The sequence below is a fragment of the Salmo trutta genome, chromosome 3, assembly GCF_901001165.1.
Source record: "Salmo trutta chromosome 3, fSalTru1.1, whole genome shotgun sequence".
NCBI lineage: Eukaryota > Metazoa > Chordata > Actinopteri > Salmoniformes > Salmonidae > Salmo > Salmo trutta.
In genome coordinates, this window is record NC_042959.1 from 19,951,460 (window position 1) to 19,975,428 (window position 23,969).

Here is a 23,969-nt window from a genome sequence, read left to right on the forward strand (position 1 = left end):
AAACAAAACCAATAGTTCCCAAACTATTCCAGACATTTATAAAATACTCCGATAGTTGGAGGCTCACAGATGATTTTTTCCTAATTCATTTTTACCTGCAAGTGAGCATTCCTCACAGTGCAAATTAAAATCCACTCATCCAGTCCAATACATTTTTGCAACAGCTTGCAGGCACTGGCAGAATTCAGTTTCATTCAATTCTATTCTCTGGGGAAATGTCATCAACAATTGAGAGGGAGGCTTTGGCTTTTGGCTGAGGTGGTTTAGGCTATTCACTGATATCAATGTTTACTGTGTACCAGCTCAAGTGATGTTGAATTGAACCTTTCTCCTGTTCAATTCAGAGTTCAAAATAAGATGAACAACTGCTCGCCTTGACATAACAGCACACCATTTCCTTGAAATGGTTCTGGGTCTATTAGTAAAAGCAAGGTAGCAATCTCTCTAATCTCTCTAAGCGGTGTGGACACCGTGTTTACATATAGTCAGGGACTAAGTAAGTCGGGATGTTTTGAGTCTTTTCACCGGTTGTATAATGAGACGATTGTGTCATTTGCTTTTCATTTGTTATTTTATTATTAAAAGGCACTGTTCAAGATTGACTGAGTGCAACCATTTCAAAAGCATCACTTTTGATGATAGCCCATCTAGTAAGCTTGCTCAGTTCACTGGGCCTATTAGATTAAGGAAGAGGATGCCTCCGTGACTCTGTAGAGAGAGAACAACTGTGAATGTTGACACCGATGGACACTAATGTCTATTTATGCATTCTCCCTGTCGGCTTTTCAGCTTGAAGAGACTACATGTCTCGAAGAAAAATAAGTGGGTGTCTTGCTTTTCACATAAAGTATATGTTACACCAGAAAGGTACAATAGGCCACCGGGATTACAATAGACCACCGGTATTACAATAGACCACCGGTATTACAATAGACCACCGGTATTACAATAGAACGGTTATGGAAAAATCAGCAAAGAACCACCAGTGGCTTTGATATACATTTGTATACATTTCTATTCTACTTATGCTGATTGTCCACATGTTACTATACAGTAGCATACCTCATCCACGTCGTTCTCAATCTCTCTACCTAGCTAACAGGTTCAGGCTTGTGTCGTCTTGAATGCTGATTGTGCATATGTGCCAATCTCCATTAGCAATGCGTGCCATCCTCGGGGGAGCCGGAGATGTTTTTGCCGTTGCCAGGGCCGACAGTAACACAAGAGTGACAGAGCGGTGTCAGGGGGAAGTGGATTGATGGTGGTGTGTGACAGTGACAGCTAGCACGCGTTAGGGCTAGAGAGAGCATACCTGTATGTTAATTTGATGTGTTCATTCTCCTGTTTGGTCTGTATGTTAGCTTATATACTATTATGACATACATATAATATGCACTGAGAATGGGAATAGATAACTTTATCGTTGGTTAAAGAGATAAACAGTACATTATTTTGAAGACATTTGAAGAGAATTATGGAACCTAAAGACACATTCTCAGCGGAAAAGCTTTCTGGTTGCAACATGCTACCTTAATGGCTGCACGTTGTGTCCTGTATTACATTGACCAACTACATGAACGGGACTACAGTGCAGAAGGTGGAAAGCTTAAAGTTCCTCGGCGTACACATCAGTGACGATCTGAAATGGTCCCCCCACACAGAAAATGTGGTGAAGAAGGCGCAACGGCGCCTCTTCAACCTCTGGAGGCTGAAGAAATGTGGCTTGGCCCCTGAAACCCTCACAAACTTTTACAGATGCACAATTGAGAGCATCCTGTTGAGCTGTACCACAGCCTGTACGGCAACTGCACCACCCGCAACCGCAGGGCTCTCCAGAGGGTGGTGCAGTCTGCCCCAATGCATCACCGGGGGCAAACCACCTGCCCTCCAGGACACCTCCAGCACCTGGTGTCACAGGAAGGCCAAAAAGATCATCAAGGACATCAACCACCCGAGCCAGGTACAATTCACCCCACTATCATCCAGAAGGCGAGATCAGTACAGGTGGATCAAAGCTGGGACCAAGAGACTGTAAAACAGCTTCTATCTTAAGGCCATCAGACTGTTAAATAGCCATCACTAGCTGGCTTCCATCCAGTTACGCAACCCTGCACCTTAGAGGCTGCTACCTATATACATAGACTTGGAATCACTGGCCACTTTAATAATGGAACACTAGTCACTTTAATAATGTTTAAATAATGTTTACATACTGCTTTACTCATCTCATATGCATATACTCTATTCTGTATGTTTTGTCAATGCCACTCCGATATTGCTCGATCTAATATTTATATATTTATTCATTCCATTATTTTACTTGTAGATTTGTGCTAATTGTTGTGAATTGTTAGATACTACTGCACTGTTGGAGCTAGGAACACAAGCATTTCGCTACACCCGCAATAACATCTGCTAAATATGTGTATGTGAGCAATACAATTGTATTTTATTTTATTTATGCCTTACTGCCTAGCTGCCTAGCTACCTAGCTGCCTAGCTACTTAGCTACCTAGCTGCCTAGCTACTTAGCTACCTAGCTACCTAGCTACCTAGCTGCCTAGCTGCCTAACTACTTAGCTACCTAGCTACCAAGCTACTTAGCTACCTAGCTACCAAGCTACTTAGCTACTTAGCTACCTAGCTGCCTAGCTACCTAGCTACTTAGCTGCCTAGCGCACAGTATTTGCTCAGCTGTTTCCTTGTTGTGTGATCATACTTGTATTTTTTATGAAATATTTGTGTTGCTATATAGGGAATAGGACGATGAAAACAAACCACAATTTTTCAAACAAAACCATTAGTTACCAAACTATTCCAGCCATTTATAAAATACTCAGATAGTTGGAGGCTCACAGATGCTTTTTTCCTAATTCACTTTTACCTGCAAGTGATCATTCTTCACAATGCAAATTAAAATCCACTCATCCAGTCCAATCCATTTTTGCAACAGCTTGCAGGCACTGGCAGAATTCAGTTTCATACAATTCTCTGCTCTGGGGGAATTTCGTCAACAATTGAGAGGGAGGCTTTGGCTTTTGGCTGAGGTGGTTTAGGCTATTCACTGATATCAATGTTTACTGTGTACCAGCTCAAGTGATGTTGAATCGAACCTCTCTCTTTTTCAATTCAGTTCAAAATAAGATGAACAACTGCTCGCCTAGACATAAAAGCACACCATTTCCTTAAAAAAGGACGATCCCAGGAAGATCATTGAGAGATAATAGACTGATCTTAGACATCCTGTATAGCTTTATATTATATTTTTAGGGGAAGGACAAAGTATAGCAGCTGGGAGATTAGACCTGGTGGAAAACTATGTTATCGGCTGAGACTGAGGTTATGTTGCAATGTCAGCACTAGCATAGTGCTTATAGTTCCAAGACATTGCTTCATACTAATTTGTATGTTGGTGTGAATATTGGAAGAGATTTTTAGAGTATCCAGACTAATGAACAGGGACAAACGGCAATATGATTAGCATCAGTGTTTTCCATAGGGTGGGAGCTATTGTACATCTATACATCAACCTTATAATTATTATTGTATACATTTTTTGCAGTGGCGCACCGCTGCTACTAAGTGCATATAGGGGAAACACTGATGATATATGGCATCCAGCTCCGAGATTCCCGCTCCTGCATATTTAATCCATGAACTGTCTTTTAATTTAGAGATTACCATGACACTGATGTGTGTGCGTCTCCTTCTGTGAGTGTCTCTCTCTGTATGTGTGTGTGAATACATTTGTTTGTGTGTGTGTGCGCTAACAGTTAGTCAGTGTGTGTCTCTGACTGTATGTGTGTGTGTATGTTGTTCCTCATTGGGGACGTGTGAAGAAAGGACCCTACCACATCTGCATACGATGTCCGCTGCTTCCCTGTCACTTCTGCCTGTGTTATTAACGCCGGCTGTCAGCAAGGCAGCATCCTCTTTAAATAACACTACATTACATTCCAAAGCCGCAGGGATTCGGGGGACAGGCACGGGTAGGGAGCAAGCCATTCCTCATGCACGTGACGGATGGCATTGACTGCATCCCATATGGCTCTGGTCAAAGTAGTGCACTATATAGGGAGTAGGGGTCCATTTGGGAAGTAGCCATTGTGATTTTGTAATTACCTTGAAAGGCATCAACAAGGGCATTGGGCTTCATCGGGTTTATCTGCTGTAGCCTATCAACTTAATAAATAACGCCATATTAGATTGCGTTCGTATCATCTTGGAGGATCTGACTGTGCCCTAAGGCGGTGATTGGCTGTGTGTGTGAATGTGACTGTCTGTGACTGTCTCTGCTTCCCAAATTACACGTTATTACCTATATAGGGGAAAGGGTTCCATTGGGACGCACACTGTCTGTATCTGGGCCCCTAGAACCTCGACGGGGTGGGAAGAGAGTTGGCTGGCTTGTCTTACATAAACAATTGTCATGCAAGGATTTATTCCATCTGATTTAGTGTGAAATGTATTTCTGTCAGCCAAGGCGACACAATAAGCCACTACCTTATCAATGTTCTACCAGACTTACACACCACACATTGTTTTCAATGCATTTCTATCAAAATCATGTTTGACACAATGAGCCATCCAGATTGTGAAGAACCCAGAAACTCTTTGATTATGCGACGATAATTATTTCATTGCCAGTTAATATTACCCCAGGGAACTATCTCCTCTTCTCCCCCTCTGAGTTTTTTTGTCTGAGTCTGCTGTATCAAAAAAAAAAATTTTTTAATTAAGAAACGTTTGGTCTGTGTGTGGAGAGAGAGGCCTAATTAGTAGTAGTACTTTAAGCGTCTAATCATTTTCAATCTGTCTGACTTAATTTGGTCTGGTTTTCTCTCAGGTCAGAAAAATGGTTCTGAATGAGAGGATACAGTACAGAGAATGCCCCCCCCCCACGCCCCTGCCCCACCTGTGGGTTTGTCTATTATCCCTCATTGGTGACATATCCAGTCCAATCCTCCTTCCTCGCGTAAACATATGGCGCCGGAAGAAAGAAGAAAGACAGAAACGCAACACAGTTAAATCATTACATTTCCTCATGCAGTCATTGCTGGTCCGTCTCCCTGATCAATTCAAGACACTTCACGATCTGGACCTCAGAGTCACTTTACAGTCAGTCAGACATAATTATGCTTACTACAAAGCCCATCCAAATTGCATTGTCAAATCCATTTACCCGCCACCAAAGTAGCTGACTACAAGAACGGGATTGGAGTCAGAGAAGATGGTATCTCACCGGAACGAAATGGAAGGCAAGGGATGAAGTGTGCCACTCAGAGAGAGAATGATGACAGGGAGATGTGTTCTGCATGGATGGCAGACAGCTATGGAAGTTGTACAGAGATAACTCAACTCTCCCCCTGCCTCACAAACTTGCCTATACTATTGGACCTCTTCGTGCTGCTCACGTTGCCGTCGTCTACCGTGAGCTAGTGGATGCAGGGGCTATAATTAGGCAATGCCAGGGGGGGGTGTGGTATATGGCCAATATACCACGGCTAAGGGCTGTTCTTTTGCACGGCGCAATGCTGAGTGCCTGGATGCAGCCCTGAGCCGTGGTATATCAGCCATATACCACAAACCCCTGAGATGCCTTATTGCTATTATAAACTGGTTACCAACTTAATTAGAACTGTAAACAATAAATGTTTTGTCATACCCGTGGTATACGGTCTGATATACCACGGCTATCAGCCAATCAGCATTCAGGGCTCAAACCACCCAGTTTATAATGAGATATATATATATATATATATGGTCATACAGCAGACACTTTTATCCAATATCGGCTTACTCAACAAACTGTCGACATTGACAGAGTCACATTTTCAGTTAGTTGCCTATGTGGCAATTGAACGCACAACCCTGGTTTAGCCAGGACAATACTCTAACGCACTGATCCATTGGAACTACTCAACTACATGCTTGGCTGTGTTCATTAGGCACCACACAGTAGAAAACAGACTGAAACAGGGAGGCACTAACTGGCTTTGCCAAATATAAGAAATTGTTATTTTTTTTCTCCATTGCAAATCGATCTATAACATTTTCTGTAGTGTGCCCTAATAAATATGAGCCCTTGTAAAGAAGGTTGGAGGCTGTAGTAGTAGAAGTAGTAGTGGTGCCTCTCTATCCCCTTCGTTACATGTAGCTTTACTGGTTCTCTCCTACTCCAGCCTCACATGTGGCCTCGCTGCTGCTGCAGCCCACCGATCCAGATGGAAGGGGGTTTATTTCAGTTTTTGTTTGTTCACTTATTCATGCATCCAGCTATTCGGGGCATCACTGGGGCTTTCGTCTCCATGCCACAAATGCAAATCGCCGCGGTGGCTAATCCACTTTCATCTCCTTCCCTGCCGACATCCTTCTCTCATTCTTTCTCATCCCTCTCTCTCTCTGGTTCTGTGATAAGGGGCCATGTTGTGTCAATGCCAGTGGAGACCTCACTAGGACCCTCCTCTTCCTCCTTTTGCCTCCACCCCTCCCTGGTCTTTGTCCTGACCCACTCCACCTTCCCTGGGCGCCCGACCCCCTGGCGCCATCCTGAGGCTTGTCAGCCTTGCACTCCTATTCGCATCAGACCAGGGAGGGATGTGGGAGCATCCCTAATTCCATTATGAAGGACATGAGTGGGTTTGCACATCAAGCTGTTCCAGTAAGACAGTTGAGAAGGATCTGCTGGAGGATCCATCTTCTTCATTAGACAGAAGAGACCTCCCACCACCCCTCCACTCAAGAGGGTCCTGTATTTTCTGCTCAAATATAGCACAAAAAGACACGAAACAGAAAGCTTCACTCTGTCAACAAAAAAAACATCTTACACCAGGACACTTCACTTGACTAATCCATGAAAATAAATAGAAAAAGCAGCATTCAGATGTCTGCAATTATGTTATTTTAGGGACAAACAAACCTTTCAGCTTACGATTCAGTGTGACTTTGCTCAGTTTGGCCCTATAGTGTGAATCAGTCATCTGTGTATGTGTGCGTGGAAAGTTTTTCCCTGTGTCAAGCTTGGCTAGGAGAGAGGAGAGAGAGGAGCATCTAACAGGTGTGGTGTGTGTCTGTCCTGTGGGTACCTACATTCTCCCTGCCCTCTGTGGTAGTAATGTCATCGCTGGCTGAGTGTCTGGCTGACTGGCTATTATCTTGCTGACTGTCTGGTTGACTGTCTGGCAGGCTAGCTGACTGTCTGGCTGGCTGGTGCCTTAGGAGCCACAGGAACTGGGGGAAGGAGAGACAGCTCAGTCAAACCTCTTCCTCCTTCATGAGAGAGAGAGTGAGAAAGCGAGAGTAACAGACAAGAGAAGAGAGAGAGACACAAAGAGAGAGAAAGAAAGAGAGAGAGAGGTGCCGCCTATACACCTGGCCATAGAGCACACTCCCCTCCCTCCACCAAGAGGCTTTGTTCACGGCTAATGCACCAGGTTAATTATGCAGGTGACTGTGCAGCCCAACGGTTGGGCTAAAATGTGTTCAAAAACTATTCTGGGGAAGAAAAGAAAGGTAGTTGTTTTCATTTTCCATTCTTCTACTTCTTATTTTCCATCGAGAGAGAGAGTGAGAGAGAACGAGAGAGATGGACAGAGAGACAGAGTGAGAGAGAAAGAGAGAGATGGACAGAGAGAGAGAAAGAGGGAGGGGGAGAATGGCATGGTAGCGAGGGAGAGCAGTCTCCAGTAGGAGCAGCAGCGCTCTCCCTTCAGAGTGGTCTCAGCTCATCAAGCACAGGGCTGCAAGCTCTTATTGCAGCTCATTACAGTGCAAATGAGAGTAAGAGATCAGTCACTGAGAAGGCTGGAGCAGGGGAGACTGGAGAGGGCAGCAAAACACACACAGAATACAGAGACGCACGCACAGACACACACAGACACACAATACACACACACAGACACACAATACACACATAGGCGAATCATAGACAGACAGACAGACAGACAGACAGACAGACAGACAGACAGACAGACAGACAGACAGACAGACAGACAGACAGACAGACAGACAGACAGACAGACAGACAGACAGACAGACAGACAGACAGGTGAATCATAAACACACACACACAAGACAAGTATTCCCCCTTCCAGCCGATGGATTTACACACTATCGGGTTAGCTAGGAGATTCACTTGTGTTCAAAAGAGAAAGGACTTGTTGGCTAACACCATCTTATTATCCATGTAATTATTTCATATTATTTTATGACATATAGTATAGATATATAATTATTATTGTTACATACTGAATTACCGTTAGTGATGTTTGTCACTGCAATGGCTACCAATAGAAATTGTGTTATCTATTGAAGAATTTGAATCCTATGGGCGTTGGTCAAAAGTAGTGCACTAAATAAGGAATAGGGTGCCTTTTGGGACCCTATTTTTATTATGTACCACTACTCAGACCAGACAGAAACTCTCTGCTTAAATTCTGCTCGTTTTCCTCAGTTTTGGTCCCTTCCCTCCAGAGCTGTCGGCGGCTGCATGCGAGCCATCACAAATGTAGTTCTCCATCGATCCCTCTGTATTTTTTCCCCCCAACATGGAGGGAGATGACAGATAGCAAATTGAATTTATGAACAGCTTGTGTTGACACTGCTGCATAATGATAAGAATGCCATCCCTTTGGTGTTTAAGGAGGAGTGCATGGTGCCGAATACAGATTGAAACCAGACTGCCTCCGTCTTCCTTGGGAAGATGGGAAGAAGACGGAGGGTGCCATTTGAGATTCAGACGAAGTTAACAGACATGTATCTGTTTGTACATGACAGATCCGCTTTTTATTTTCATCTTGCATCCACATGCAAATACTTGTTTTTTGATGAACTTGAAGATGCGTATTGGTGTACAGTCATATGTTCTATTTGTATTTGATGGAAGTAAACTGACAGTGGATGAAGTGGTATAGAGCTATTCTGTGGAGGTTTGTGTGATGTGTTAGGTATTAGAGGAGTCTGGCTGGCTGTCTAGTTTCTCCTCTAGCTAAATTGGCCGAGAGCAGGCACGGCCATAGGTCACACTGCATGGCTGACACCATTCTGTGCTGGAGCACACACATACCACCAAGCAGGCACACACACCCCACATAGGCACAAAGACACACTATCCTACACCAGACACACACACACAGTTGTTTGAATTTCATTTTCCACTGTGGAGGCACTAGAACACCCTCTCTCTCTACACAGGCAGCGTTTTAACAACCACCTTACATCACTGCTATGGGAGACACTCCCCTGGACATAGAATACACAATGCATCAGCATTAGACCTGGGGCCTGTCACGTCTCCTGGCCCTCCTCTGTCTCCAGCTGAATGGCGTTGGGCGGGGGGAAATCACCAAAGCACAGAGGCTATGTCCCAAATGGCACCCTATTGCCTATATCTCTTTAGGCCCTTGTCAAAAGTAGTGCATTATATAGGGAATAGGGTGCCATTTGGGACACAACCTGAGTCGCTTCAGCGGCTAATACAAGCAGGGATGAAAGCCTCCACTGATGGCCATTGAAAGATCTTCTTTCTGTGGCTAACGCAGGGGAGCTAAGTGCTCTTTACCAAGATTTAGTATGGAGCCGGTCAATACCGGGCTGCTCTATCATTGTTCCGTCGATGACACCGGGACCTGCCTTTGGAAAACCTTCCAACCGCCAAACGGCTTAGTACATACATGGCACCGCTATGTTACCACAGGAGCGGAAATAGGAGAGGGAAGAGGAGAGGAGATGGTAGACAAAAGGGAAGAGGAGAGGAGATGATAGACGAGAGGGAAGGGGAGAGGAGATGATAGACGAGAGGAGATGGTAGACGAGAGGGAAGAGGAGAGGAGATGATAGAGGAGAGGGAAGAGGAGATGAGAGGGAAGGGGAGAGGAGATGATAGAGGAGAGGGAAGAGGAGAGGAGATGATAGAGGAGAGGGAAGAGGAGATGAGAGGGAAGGGGAGAGGAGATGATAGAGGAGAGGGAAGAGGAGATGAGAGGGAAGGGGAGAGGAGATGATAGAGGAGAGGGAAGAGGAGAGGAGATGATAGAGGAGAGGGAAGAGGAGATGAGAGGGAAGGGGAGAGGAGATGATAGAGGAGAGGGAAGGGGAGAGGAGATGATAGAGGAGAGGGAAGGGGAGAGGAGATGATAGAGGAGAGGGAAGAGGAGATGAGAGGGAAGGGGAGAGGAGATGATTAGAGGAGATGATAGAGGAGAGGGAAGGGTGAAGAGGAGAGGCTAGAGGAGAGGGAAGAGGAGAAGGGGAGGGAGAGGAGATGATAGAGGAGAGGGAAGAGGAGATGAGAGGGAAGGGGAGAGGAGATGATAGAGGAGAGGGAAGGGAGAGGAGATGATAGAGGAGAGGGAAGGGGAGAGGAGATGATAGAGGAGAGGGAAGAGGAGATGAGAGGGAAGGGGAGAGGAGATGATAGAGGAGAGGGAAGGGGAGAGGAGATGATAGAGGAGAGGGAAAGGGGAGAGGAGATGATAGAGGAGAGGGAAGAGGGAGAGGAGATGATAGAGGAGAGGGAAGAGCGAGATGGAGAGGGAAGGGGAGAGGAGATGATAGAGGAGAGGGAAGAGGGAGAGGAGATGATAGAGGAGAGGGAAAGAGGAGATGAGAGGGAAGGGGAGAGGAGATGATAGAGGAGAGGGAAGGGGAGAGGAGATGATAGAGGAGAGGGAAGAGGAGAGGAGATGATAGAGGAGAGGGAAGAGGAGATGAGAGGGAAGGGGAGAGGAGATGATAGAGGAGAGGGAAGGGGAGAGGAGATGATAGAGGAGAGGGAAGAGGAGAGGAGATGATAGAGGAGAGGGAAGAGGAGATGAGAGGGAAGGGGAGAGGAGATGATAGAGGAGAGGGAAGAGGAGATGAGAGGGAAGGGGAGAGGAGATGATAGAGGAGAGGGAAGAGGAGATGAGAGGGAAGGGGAGAGGAGATGATAGAGGAGATGGAAGAGGAGATGATAGAGGAGATGATAGAGGAGAGATGATAGGGGAGAGGAGATGATAGAGGAGAGGGAAGAGGAGAGGAGATGATAGGCGAGAGGGAAGGGGAGAGGAGGTGATAGAGGAGATGGAGAGGAGATGATAGATGAGAGGGAAGGGGAGAGGAGAGGAAGTGATAGACGAGAGGGAAGGGGAGAGAAGATGATAGAGGAGAGGAGAGGGTAGAGGAGAGGAGATGATAGACGAGAGGGAAAGGGAGAGGAGATGATAGAGGAGAGGAGAGGGAAGGGGAGAGGAGATGATAGAGGAGAGGGAAGGGGAGAGGAGATGATAGATGATAGGGAGGGAGAGAGGAGATGATAGAGGAGATGGTAGACAAGAGGGAAGGGGAGAGGAGATGATAGAGGAGAGGAGAGGGAAGGGGAGAGGAGATGATAGAGGAGAGGGAAGAGGAGAGGAGATGATAGACGAGAGGGAAGGGGAGAGGAGATGATAGAGGAGAGAAGATGATAGAGGAGAGGGAAGAAGAGAGGGAAGGGGAGAGGAGATGATATAGGAGAGGGAAGGGGAGAGGAGATGATATAGGAGAGGAGATGATAGAGGAGATGGTAGATGAAGGGGAGAGGAGATGATAGAGGATAGGAGAGGAGATGGTAGACGAGAGGGAAGGGGAGAGGAGAGGAGATGATAGACGAAAGGGAAGTGGAGAGGAGATGATAGATGAAAGGGAAGGGGAGAGGAGATGATAGATGAAAGGGAAGGGGAGAGGAGATGATATAGGAGAGGGAAGGGGAGAGGAGATGATATAGGAGAGGAGATGATAGAGGAGATGGTAGATGAAGGGGAGAGGAGATGATAGAGGAGAGGAGAGGAGATGGTAGACGAGAGGGAAGGGGAGAGGAGAGGAGATGATAGACGAAAGGGAAGTGGAGAGGAGATGATAGAGGAGATGGTAGAGGAGAGGAGAGGAGATGGTAGACGAGAGGGAAGGGGAGAGGAGATGATAGAGGAGAGGAGAGGAGATGATAGAGGAGAGGAGAGGAGAGGAAAGGAGAGGAGAGGAGATGGTAGAGGAGAGGAGATGGTAGAGGAGAGGAGATGGTAGATGAGAGGAGATGGTAGAGGAGAGGAGATGATAGATGAGAGGCGAGAGGAGATGATAGATGAGAGGCGAGAGGAGATGGTAGAGGAGAGGAGATGATAGAGGAGAGGAGATGGAAGAGGAGAGGAGATGGAAGAGGAGAGGGGATAATAGAGGAGAGGGAGGGAGGGGAGAGGAGATGATAGAAGAGAGGGAAAATGAGAGGGGAGAGGAGATGGTTGAAGAGAGGGGAGAGGAGATGGTTGAAGAGAGGGGAGAGGAGATGGTAGAAGAGAGGGAAGAGGAGAGGAGATGGTAGGAGCGAGGGATGGGTCAAGGAGATGGTAGAAGAGAGGGAAGAGGAGATGGTTGAAGAGAGGGGAGAGGAGATGATAGAGGGAAGGGGAGAGGAGATGATAGAAGAGAGGGAAATGAGAGGGGAGAGGAGATGGTAGAAGAGAGGGGAGAGGAGATGGTAGGAGAGAGGGAAGGGTCAAGGAGATGGTAGAAGAGAGGGAAGAGAAGAGGGGATGGTAAAAGAGAGGGAAGAGGAGAGGAGATGATAGGGGGAAGGGGAGAGGAGATGATAGAAGAGAGGGAAATGAGAGGGGAGAGGAGATGGTAGAAGAGAGGGAAGAGGAGAGGAGATGGTAGGAGCGAGGGAAGAGGAGAGGGAATGCAAGAGGAGAGGGAAGGGGAAAGGGAAGAGGATGGTAGAAGAGAGGGAAGGGGAGAGGGAGGAGGAGAGGAGAGCAGGCACGGCCATAGGTCACACTGCATGGCTGACACCATTTTGTGCTGGAGCACACACATACATACACACACACACACACACACACCACGCACATATGCACACATGCACACCACGCAGGCACACACACCCCACATAGGCACAAAGACACACTATAGGGGAGAGGGAAAATGAGAGGGGAGAGGAGATGGAAGGGGAGAGGAGATGGTAGAAGAGAGGGAAGAGGAGGAAGAGGAGAGGGAAGAGAAGAGGAGATGGTAGAAGAGGGGGTAGAGGAACGGGAATGGGAGCGGCATTGGTAGAGGAGAGGGAAGGAGAGAGGATGCTAGAGGAGAGAGCAGCAGAGTTCTGGGATAGGACACTGTCTGTGTCTCTAAACAGCACAGTACAGGACAGCACGTCTCAAACAGAACGATTCAGATGAAGATGAAGCAGCTTTTGGCCCTATATCTGGGTCATCTATCTTTAGCCCCATACTAATGAGTCAGTAGGCCCTCTCTTCATCATTGTGGTCCAGAACAGACATTATTTTAAACTGGGATCATTAGGGTGACTTATTGTAGCGCGCCGGACTACGCCATCCATCGTTTGCATACATGGCTGAACTGGCTTGTGGGTAATGTTTACGGCAAGAAGGGCCGGGGCTTCTTATTTCGCTTCTGGGCATCATGGTAGAGAAGAAATGTTTGCGCTGGCCGAAATCTAGAGATGACAGTTGCTTTTGGCAGCACTTTCAGCGAGCTGTGATCAGTCTTTTGTTTTTCCCGTCCTAACGTTCAAAGAGAAATGACAGTCGGGAAAATTGAATTTATCAACAGAACAAGTTGACACGGCGACATAATTAATTTGAGGAAATGCCACATATTCTCATTACCAGAGAAAAGCCAGTATTTTCTTTTTTGTCGTTCTCTGAGCAACACAACCTCCCAGTGAGAAATAAACACAACCAAAAGAAGAAAAGAGAGCCAAGAATAGAAACTCATCTTATGTAAATTCGCCACAAACAAACTCTTAATTTGCGCTAATTTCTTCTCTTGACTTGCTGGTCTCATTCCCTCTTCCTGAGGCCCTTCCCAAGGGCTACTTTGAAAACCAAAGTGTCTGTTCTCTCTTTCTGTGTGCTGTGTTTAAAGGCAGCCTAGATTAAATTAAGCTTAATTAGACCGGCTCGGAATAGAACTAAACAAAACAAAGCCCAAATAGCTAGCGCTTATCTTCAAATTGGCTAGTCTATACCTTTGTTAGTCTTGCTTATTGGTTTAAAGCGGGACATGCATTTCACCTGCTTTTCTCTGTAGAAACGAGATGGCCGATCTCTATCTAACAGCTATGACTCCGAGAACAGCACTGGCTCCCACTTTAATTTTTTTCCATATCTAGGCCAACCAGGACGTCTTGTGAGTTCGACAGGAATGCAACACGTTAAGTTCGGGCAGGTAAACATTTATCTACTGCACCTTGGCTCCTGAAAAACTTTTGGACAGCTCTTGCTTCAGTTTCCCTCTTCTCAGAGACCTAGACATCACAGGGGGCACTTGACAACTTTGATCAATTTGTCCTAGTTTTTGCTTAACTGTAGCCCAATTCATCATCCATAATGACCAAGGTTTGGGAGCTGGGCTGAGTAGACTGGGTTCAAGAGGGAGGATCGCAGACACAAAGAAGCAAAATGACTAAAATGGGAAACATGCTCCCCAGTGACCTGCTAGCGCTCCATTAACAATGTCCTATTGGACCGGCTAGACCTCGGCTCTGATGAAGGAAGCTCAGAGACGAGGCCCTGGCTTCTGAGAATCTCTTAACATCTCCAACTGTTCTCTGAACGCTTCCCCTCCATACGTTAAATAAATGTTTGAACAAAAAATGTAAATTAAAAACTTGTGCATTTTAGATTATTTGAGAATCCCTTACGTCTAAATCCCCACAGCAAACTTTTCTCTTCATCTGACACGTCGCCCACTTAGAAGACTACTGTTTTTTGCCCTGTTCTTGTTCCAGCTCCACCTGTCTCATTTTGAGCTGTAAAAACCCACGGCAAATATATTCTGCCTTTTCTCAATTAGCAAGTCTCGTCGATTGTGCGCTGGGGAAATACAGAAAAGCTAACCTTTATGCAGGAGGATCTGTCTTGAGAGGAAGAGATACACCACTCAAAGGAAATTGCTTTCCAAAATGGGTTAAGATGGGACAAAACTCTCTCCAGCAATGTAACACCTTGTCATGCACCTCAGGAGACAGCCCTGGGGTCCTCTAATGATCTTATCAAGGAAGGGGAGGAGTGGAACATGGCTGGGCTTTTACACTCCACACTATGGGCACCTTCTTAAAAACATGATGCAGCTGACATGGCACTACATGTACCTGTCCTCCCTACCTCCCATTGAGAGCTAGCGTACCTGTCCTCTCTACCTCCCATTGAGAGCTAGCGTACCTGTCCTCTCTACCTCCCATTGAGAGCTAGTATACCTGTCCTCTCTATCTCCCATTGAGAGCTAGCGTACCTGTCCTCTCTACCTCCCATTGAGAGCTAGCGTACCTGTCCTCTCTACCTCCCATTGAGAGCTAGCGTACCTGTCCTCCCTACCTCCCATTGAGAGCTAGCGTACCTGTCCTCCCTACCTCCCATTGAGAGAGCTAGTGTACCTGTCCTCCCTACCTCCCATTGAGAGAGCTAGTGTACCTGTCCTCTCTACCTCCCATTGAGAGCTAGCGTGCCTGTCCTCTCTACCTCCCATTGAGAGCTAGTGTACCTGTCCTCTCTACCTCCTATTGAGAGCTAGTGTACCTGTCCGCTCTTCCTCCCATTGAGAGCTAGCGTACCTGTCCTCCCTACCTCCCATTGAGAGAGCTAGCGTACCTGTCCTCTCTACCTCCCATTGAGAGCTAGAATACCTGTCCTCTCTACCTCCCATTGAGAGCTAGCGTACCTGTCCTCCCTACCTCCCATTGAGAGAGCTCGAGTACCTGTCCTCTCTACCTCCCATTGAGAGCTAGCATACCTGTCCTCTCTACCTCCCATTGAGAGCTAGCGTACCTGTCCTCCCTACCTCCCATTGAGAGCTAGTGTACCTGTCCTCTCTACCTCCCATTGAGAGCTAGTGTACCTGTCCTCTCTACCCCCCATTGAGAGCTAGTGTACCTGTCCTCCCAACCTCCCATTGAGAGCTAGCGTACCTGTCCTCTCTACCTCCCATTGAGAGCTAGCTTACCTGTCCTCTCTACCTCCCTCCCTCTCTCTCTCTACCTCCCTCCCTCTGTCTCTGTAATGTATTTACTAGGGTGCACTATTACATGTTTTAATTAGGGGATAACAAGGGCCCTGGCTCTCTGCCGGATTTGTTAACTTCACACATCATAATTTGCGTCCCTCTCCCCATCAAGGTACCTGTGTGTGTGTGTGTGTGTGTGTGAGTGTGTGTGTGTGTGTGTGTGTGTGTGTGTGCTTGCATGAGTACTTACATGTGTGACTTATTGTCCTCTAGCCCTGGGAGAAGATGAAGGGGGAGGAGACACACAAGTTAAGTGTCACCATAGGGGAAGGAAGAGGGGAGGATTGAGGAGAGGGTAGCAGACAATGAAGTGGGCCTGTGTGTATAGCTCTGGTGTCTCTGGGGCTGTTGAGAGGACTAGTGGAGCGGGTCGAGGCGCAGGGTCCTAAAACTCCCTCCGAGACATTTGACTGCCCTGGGCCTTTGACATTGAATTATTTCTACAACATATGCAAGCGTGTAAGCGCACGTGAACGCATCCATACAAACATACAAGTACATACACGCAAACACACACTCACTTTATCAGAAAAATTTGCAGTGTTGTAGCTAATCTCATACTATTTTACACATTTTGCTATGAGGCTGAAATACATTTTTGCTGTTTTAGATCTCATGGAGTCGGGACACAAGACGGGACATTCTCAACTTTTTTTCCATAAATATTTGTCTTAATATTAACACAGTTTGATAGACCAAAGTATCATCTGTCACACCATGTAAACGAACAACCAAATATCATTTTTTTAACCATAAAATCATTTTGGGGTATTGTGTGTAGATTGATGAGGGAAAAAGGCTGTAATGTAACAAAATGTGGAAAAAGTCAAGGGGTCTGAATACTTTCCAAATGCACTGTATGTATGTGTATATAAACTCAGCAAAAAAAGAAACATCCCTTTTTCAGGAACCTGTCTTTCAAAGATAATTTGTAAAAATCCAAATAACTTCACAGATATTCATTGTAAAGGGTTTAAACACTGTTTCCCATGCTTGTTCAATGAACCATAAACAATTAATGAACATGCACCTGTGGAACGGTCGTTAAGACACTAACAGCTTAGACGGTAGGCAATTAAGGTCACAGTTATGAAAACTTAGGACACTAAAGAGGCCTTTCTACTGACTCTGAAAAACACCAAAAGAAAGATAACCATGGTCCCTGCTCATCTGCGTGAATGTGCCTTAACTTCTTGGGGCTATGTGGGACGTTAGCGTGCCACCCGTGGCGCACCCTATCAACAGCAGGTGCATTTCAAGAGCGGCAAATTTGAAACCAAATAAATGTCAAAATTCAAATTTCTCAAACATACAACTAACTTACACCCTTTGAAAGATAAACATCTCCTTAATCTAACCACGTTGTCCGATTTCAAAAAGGTTTTACGGGGAAAGCATAAAGTTAGGTTATGTTAGGAGAGTACATTGACAATAGCTGTGTGTAATGTATTTTGTCGATTCAAAGACAGGCGTCACCAAAACCATAAAATCAGCTAAAATTATGCACTAACCTTTTACAATCTCCATCAGATGACACTCCTAGGACATTATGTTAGACAATGCATGCATTTTTAGTTCTATCAAGTTCATATTTATATCTAAAAACAGCGTTTTACTATGGCGTTGATGTTCAGGAAATCGTTTCCCTCCAATAACCGGCAGTCAAGTCATGACAACAAAATAATTAATTAATATTAGAAAACATTGGTAAAATATTATATTGTCATTCAAAGAATTATAGATTTACATCTCTTGAACGCAATGGACTTGCCAGATTTAAAATTAACCTTACTGGGAAATCACACTTTGCAATAATCTGAGCACTGCGCCCAGAAAAATACGCATTGCGATACAGACTAACCGCCATGTTGGAGAGATCTAAAATCGAAAATACTATGTAAATAATCCATTACCTTTGATTCTCTTCATCAGATGTCACTTCCAAGGAATCCCAGGTCCATAACGAATGTAGTTTTGTTCAAAAAAGCTCATCATTTATGTCCAAAAAGCTCCGTGTTGTTAGCACATGATCTAAGCCAGCCGGACTTCACTTCACTTCACGAACGGAAAAAATATATTTACGTTCGTTCAAACATGTCAAACGTTGTATAGCTTAAATCATTAGTGCCTTTTTTAACCAGAACATGAATAAAATTCAAGGCGGACGATTGGGATCTCTTTTAAAACGTTTCGGAACGAGAGTACCCACCATCAACTCGCACGCCAGAGGTCTAATCGGCCATCACCGTTCCAAGTCTCTTATTCGGTCAGATCTCACAGTATAAGACTCAAAACACTTTGTAAAGGCTGGTGACATCTAGTGGAAGCCATAGGAAGTGCCAAAACATTCCTCAGCCCCTTTGTTTTTCAATGGCATAGGCTTAAAGTCAATTCAACACATCAGGTATCCACTTCCTGTCAGAATCTGTCTCAGGGTTTTGCCTGCCAAATGAGTTCTGTTATACTCACAGACACCATTCAAACAGTTTTAGAAACTTTAGGGTGTTTTCTATCCATATATAATAAGTATATGCATATTCTAGTTACTGGGTAGGATTAGTAACCAGATTAAATCGGGTACATTTTTTTATCCAGCCGTGAAAATACTGCCCCCTATACCCTAACAGGTTAAGCATGCTTCAAGGAGGCATGAGGACTGCATATGTGGCCAGGGCAATAAATTGCAATGTCCGTACTCTGAGACGCCTAAAACAGTGCTACAGGGAGACAAGAGAGACAGCTGATTGTCCTCGCACTGGCAGACCTCGTGTAACAACACCTGCACAGGATTGGTACATCCGAACATCACGCCTGCGGGACAGGAACAGGATGGCAACAACAAATGCCCGAGTTACACCAGGAATGCACAATCCCTACATCAGTGCTCAGACTGTCCGCAATAGGCTGAGGGAGGTCCTCACCAGACATCACCGGCAACAACATCGGCTATGGGCACAAAGCCACCGTCGCTGGACCAGACAGGACTGGCAAAAAGTGCTCTTCACTGACGAGTCGCGATTTTGTCTCACCAGGGGTGATAGTCAGATTCGCGTTTATCGTCGAGGGAATGAGCTTTCCACCGAGGCCTGTACTCTGGAACGGGATCAATTTGGATGTGGAGGGTCCTTCATGGTCTGGGGCGGTGTGTCACAGCATCATCGGACTGAGCTTGTTGTCATTGCAGGCAATGTCAACGCTGTGCGTTATAGGGAAGACATCCTCCTCCCTCGTGGTATGCCACCAGCCATACTGCTCGTTCTGTGCATGATTTCCTGCAAGACAGGAATGTCAGTGTTCTGCCATGGCCAGCGAAGAGCCCGGATCTCAATCCCATTGAGTACGTCTGGGACCTGTTGGATCGGAAGGTGAGGGCTAGGGCCATTCCCCCAGAAATGTCCTCGAACATGCAGGGGCCTTGGTGGAAGAGTGGGGTAACATGTCACAGAAACAACTGCCAAATCTGGTGCAGTCCATGAGGAGGAGATGCACTGCAGTACTTAATGCAGCTGGTGGCCACACCAGATAATGACTGTTACTTTTGATTTTGATCCCCCCCCCTTTGTTCAGGGACACATTATTCCATTTCTGTTAGTCACATGTCTGTGGAACTTGTTCAGTTTATGTCTCAGTTGTTGAATCTTATGTTCATACAAATATTTACACATACTAAGTTTGCTGACAATAAACGCAGTTGACAGTGAGAGGACGTTTCTTTTTTTGCTGAGTTTATATACAGTACCAGTCAAAAGTTTGGACACACCTACTCATTCAAGGGTTTTTCTTTATTTGTACTATGTTCTACGTTGTAGAATAATAGTGAAGACCTTAACTATAAAATAACACATATAGAATCATGTAGGAATCAGAAAAGTGTTGAACAAATCAAATCATGTTATATATTTTAGATTCTTCAAAGTAGCCACCCTTTGCCTAGATGACATATTGGCATTCTCTGAACCAGCTTCACCTCGAATGCTTTTCCGACAGTCTTGAAGGATTTCCCACATATGCTGAGCACTTGTTGGCTGCTTTTCCTTCACTCTGTGGTCCAAGTCATCCCAAACCATCTCAATTGGATTGAGGTCGGGTGATTGTGGAGGCCAGGACATCTGATGCAGCACTCCATCTTGGTCAAATAGCACTTACACAGCCTGGAGGTGTTTTGGGTCATTGTCCTGTTGAAAAACAAATGATATTACCACTAAGCGGAAACTAGATGGGATGGTCGCTGCAGAATGCTGTGGTAGTCATGCTGGTTAAGCGTGCCTTGAATTCTAAATAAATCACAGACAGTGTCACCAGCAAAGCACCATCACACCTCCTCCATGCTTCACAGTGGGAACCACACATGCGGAAATCATCCATTCACCTACTCTGTGTCTCACAAAGACACGGCGGTTGGAACCAAAAATTTCAGATTTGGACTCATCAGACCAAAGGACAGATTTCCACCAGTCTAATGTCCATTGCTTGTGTTTCCTTCCCCAATCAAGTCTCTTCTTCTTATTGGTGTCCTTTAGTAGTGGTTTCTTTGCAGCAATTCGACCATAAAGGCCTGATCCACACAGTCTCCTCGAAACAGTTAATGTTGAGATGTGTCTGTTACTTGAACTCTGGGAAGCATTTATTTGGGCTGCAATCTGAGGTGCAATTAACTCTAATGAAATTATCCTCTGCAGCTGCGGTAACTCTGTCTTCCTTTCCTTTTGCGTTCCTCATGAGAGACAGTTTCATCTTAGCGCTTGATGGTTTTTGCGACTGCACTTGAAGAAACTTTCAAAGTTCTTGAAATTGTCCGCATTGACTGACCTTCATGTCTTAAAGTAATGATGGACTGTCTTTTCGCTTTGCTTATTTGAGCTGTACTTGCCATAATATGGACTTGGTCTTTTACCATATAGGGCTATCATCTGTATACCATCCCTACCTTGTCACAACAGAACTGATTGGCTCAAATGCATTATTAAGAAGAAAATAAATTACAAAAATTAACTTTTAACAAGGCACACCTGTTAATTGAAATGCATTCCAGGTGACAACCTCATGAAGCTGGTTGAGAGAATGCCAAGAGTGTGCAAAGCTGTTATCTTTGCTCCTTTAAAAATCTCAAATATAAAATATATTTAGATTTGTTTAACCCTTTTTTAGTTACTACATGATTCCATATGTGTTATTTCATAGTTTGAATGTCTTCACTATTATTCTACAATGTAGAAAATAGTAAAAATAAAAACCCTTGAATGAGTGGTTGTGTCCAATCTTTTGACTGGTACTGTATGTATGTGCTTGTGTGTGTATTTTTTTCAGTGAGTGTGCTTATCCTCTAACCATATTCTCTGCCTGTCCTGTCCTACAGAGGGAGGAGAGAATGAAACAGGTGTGATGGACAGCCTAATGGAAGCCCTGCAGTCCGGAGCAGCCTTCCGCGATCGCCGAAAACGAACCCCGCGCAACGGTAAGGTCCCCACGCCTCTGTTGAAGTAACCTCCTCCCTTAGTCTCAACCATAGTTCTTAATATGAAAGGAGTGTTGCCGGACCAAGTCCGTGATATGTCGAGGGTGTAAACATGTCTGTGTGTGTACGCTCATGTTCTTCTGTATGTATGTGTGTGTGTGTCACTACACACACACACACTGCACACACACTTGTACTATCCCCGGTGCACTTCATTACACATTCATTGTCACATTGTCATTCATAAGGCTCTGATTACAATAGAAATGGGATGTGAGCGGGGTCTATGGGCTACAGGCTCCAGCGGTGGAGGGGATTTAGCATAATCCTAATGTTAACATATTCCATCCTGCCATGATGAATGGCCTGTGCCCAGGGGGATGGTAAGGTGCCACCTGGTAGAGGTTACATTGATATGCAGGTGGAGAGACAGAGCCCTGTCTGTATAGAGGACCCACAGGTGCTGCTCTCTCTGTGGTGGACGACTACTGTGATATTCCTGATGCTAATCTGCTCATTGGGCCTCATGAGGGTTAGCATAGTTTAGTATGATCAGATGGAGTGAGTATACACAGAGGTTTAGGCCCTGTCCGGCAACAGCTTCTTCTTCCCTTATCAACAACCTCTACAACAAACATACCAGCATATGCACACCATGGCAGAACAAATCGTCCTAAATTAACTGTCACTATGTCAAATGTCAGAGATATGTTGCCAGACCTGTCTCCTCCCTCTTATCTTGGCCAATCACGTCTCCATACCAGGGTCCATGTCAAGGTTTGTCCAATAAGACCTGGTTAATGAAACAGGGTGTCACAACTCACACACTCCTGAATCGTTCTCCTAGCTTGGTCTGCACTCACTGGCAGACAGCTAGCCATGTAGAGGAGAACACGCACGCACGCACGCTCGCACGCACGCACGCACGCACGCACGTACGTACGTACGTACGTACGTTTCATCTTCCCTCTGTCTACAATATCTCTTCTACTCTAACATGGTCCATCAAGACTGACATGATTGCCAACAGCCCAAACCAACACAATGTATTTTCCTTCTCTCTCTGTGTGAGTGAGCATGTTTGTACAGTGTGAGTGTGTGCTGAGGTGTTGTGCCAACAACCAGACTTTTCAGAGTGGATAATTGGTGCCAAACTCCTGAAAAGACTCATGTCTGACATCATTCTCTTTTTCTCTTCCCCCTCTCTTTCTCCTCCCTTTCTTTTTCTTCTGTTTACTTGGTCATGTTGCAGGTGATCAAAGTCCATGCAGTCCTGTATCTCGGTGGCCGGGTGCTAACCATGGTAACCCAACCAAAGCTGTGTCCATAGTTTAACCCTTTCCCTGCCCCTGTACTGCACTGTACAGCACCGCCTCCACTCCTGGCTGTGTAATTCTCATCTGGCATCTTCCCCCACCAACTGAACCAGTGCTGGTGTATTCTCTGACAGACTCCTACACTGAGGGTTACGTAGTGTTATCTTGTTTCAACCAGTGGTTGAACAAAGTTGGGAAAAAATTACTTGATGTGGTCACAGATTTATTAGATTAGGTTGCAGACAGATTGTTTATCTCAAAAACAGGAATGGATATAGGGATCTGGCCAAAGTAGTGCACTATATAGGGAATGGGGTTGAATTTTGGTCGCACCTTAGACTTGAGAGTAGTACTCTTAAGCTTCCCTCCTGCTTTAATAACTCAGTGACTCAAATCTCAGTCTGGTTTCTGAGTAGTACACCAGCTCTTGTATTGTAGAGCTTGTTCCCCATTCCTGTAGGCCTATGCTGATAGAGCATGACATCACATCCTGTCTCATGGCACTTTATAGGAAAGGCTTTGTCACCCACACGAGGGCTATAATTGCTTTTCGTCATGTGTCGCCACGCACGGATTTGTTTGTTGTGTTCCTTCCCTCACTCTTCCTTTTCCAGCTAGGGCATTCTGGGAAATGTCAACCGTTGCACAAAGCGCAAACACCCCAACTACTCCCCTGGCCTACTTTGAAACAACTGTCTGTGGCGCAATGGTTTGATTTTATTTTTCTCCAACCACCACTCTAATCTAATCTGCTGTATCTATGTGGAGTGCATTTTTCACTGTTGACTGTCTGTCTTTGCTTTTCGTCTCGGTCTTGTATGTGCGTGTTTAAGGATGTGTGTGAATGGAGTGACAATGAAATGTGGAACTATCACAAGTACGTTTAGTTTTTAGGATATCTAATACACTCAGTCAAATGCAATAAAAAAATAGGTACCAGTTGTATTACGGGAAGGATTAGGATACATTTACATTTAAGTCATTTAGCAGACGCTCTTATCCAGAGCGACTTACAAATTGGTGCATTCACCTATAATATCCAGTAGAACAAACACTTTACAATAGTGCATCTAAATCCTTTAAAGGGGGGGGGGGGGTTAGAAGGATTACTTTATCCTATCCCAGGTATTCCTTAAAGAGGTGGGGTTTCAGGTGTCTCCGGA

General features: G+C 45.4%; 1 protein-coding gene across 4 annotated transcripts in view; it reads left to right on the top strand.

The window, feature by feature from the left end:
• The window catches only part of diaph2 (diaphanous-related formin 2), a 706,015-nt gene that overhangs the window by 606,607 nt on the left and 75,439 nt on the right, over positions 1-23,969 (top strand). For 3 of the 4 annotated variants that reach the window (XM_029725962.1, XM_029725944.1, XM_029725970.1), the window contains 2 exons: positions 21,392-21,490; positions 22,743-22,793. In XM_029725962.1, the coding sequence (XP_029581822.1) occupies positions 21,392-21,490; positions 22,743-22,793 (150 nt within the window). The remainder of the gene's footprint in view (positions 1-21,391; positions 21,491-22,742; positions 22,794-23,969) is intronic. The other variant, XM_029725953.1, reaches the window with a different exon arrangement.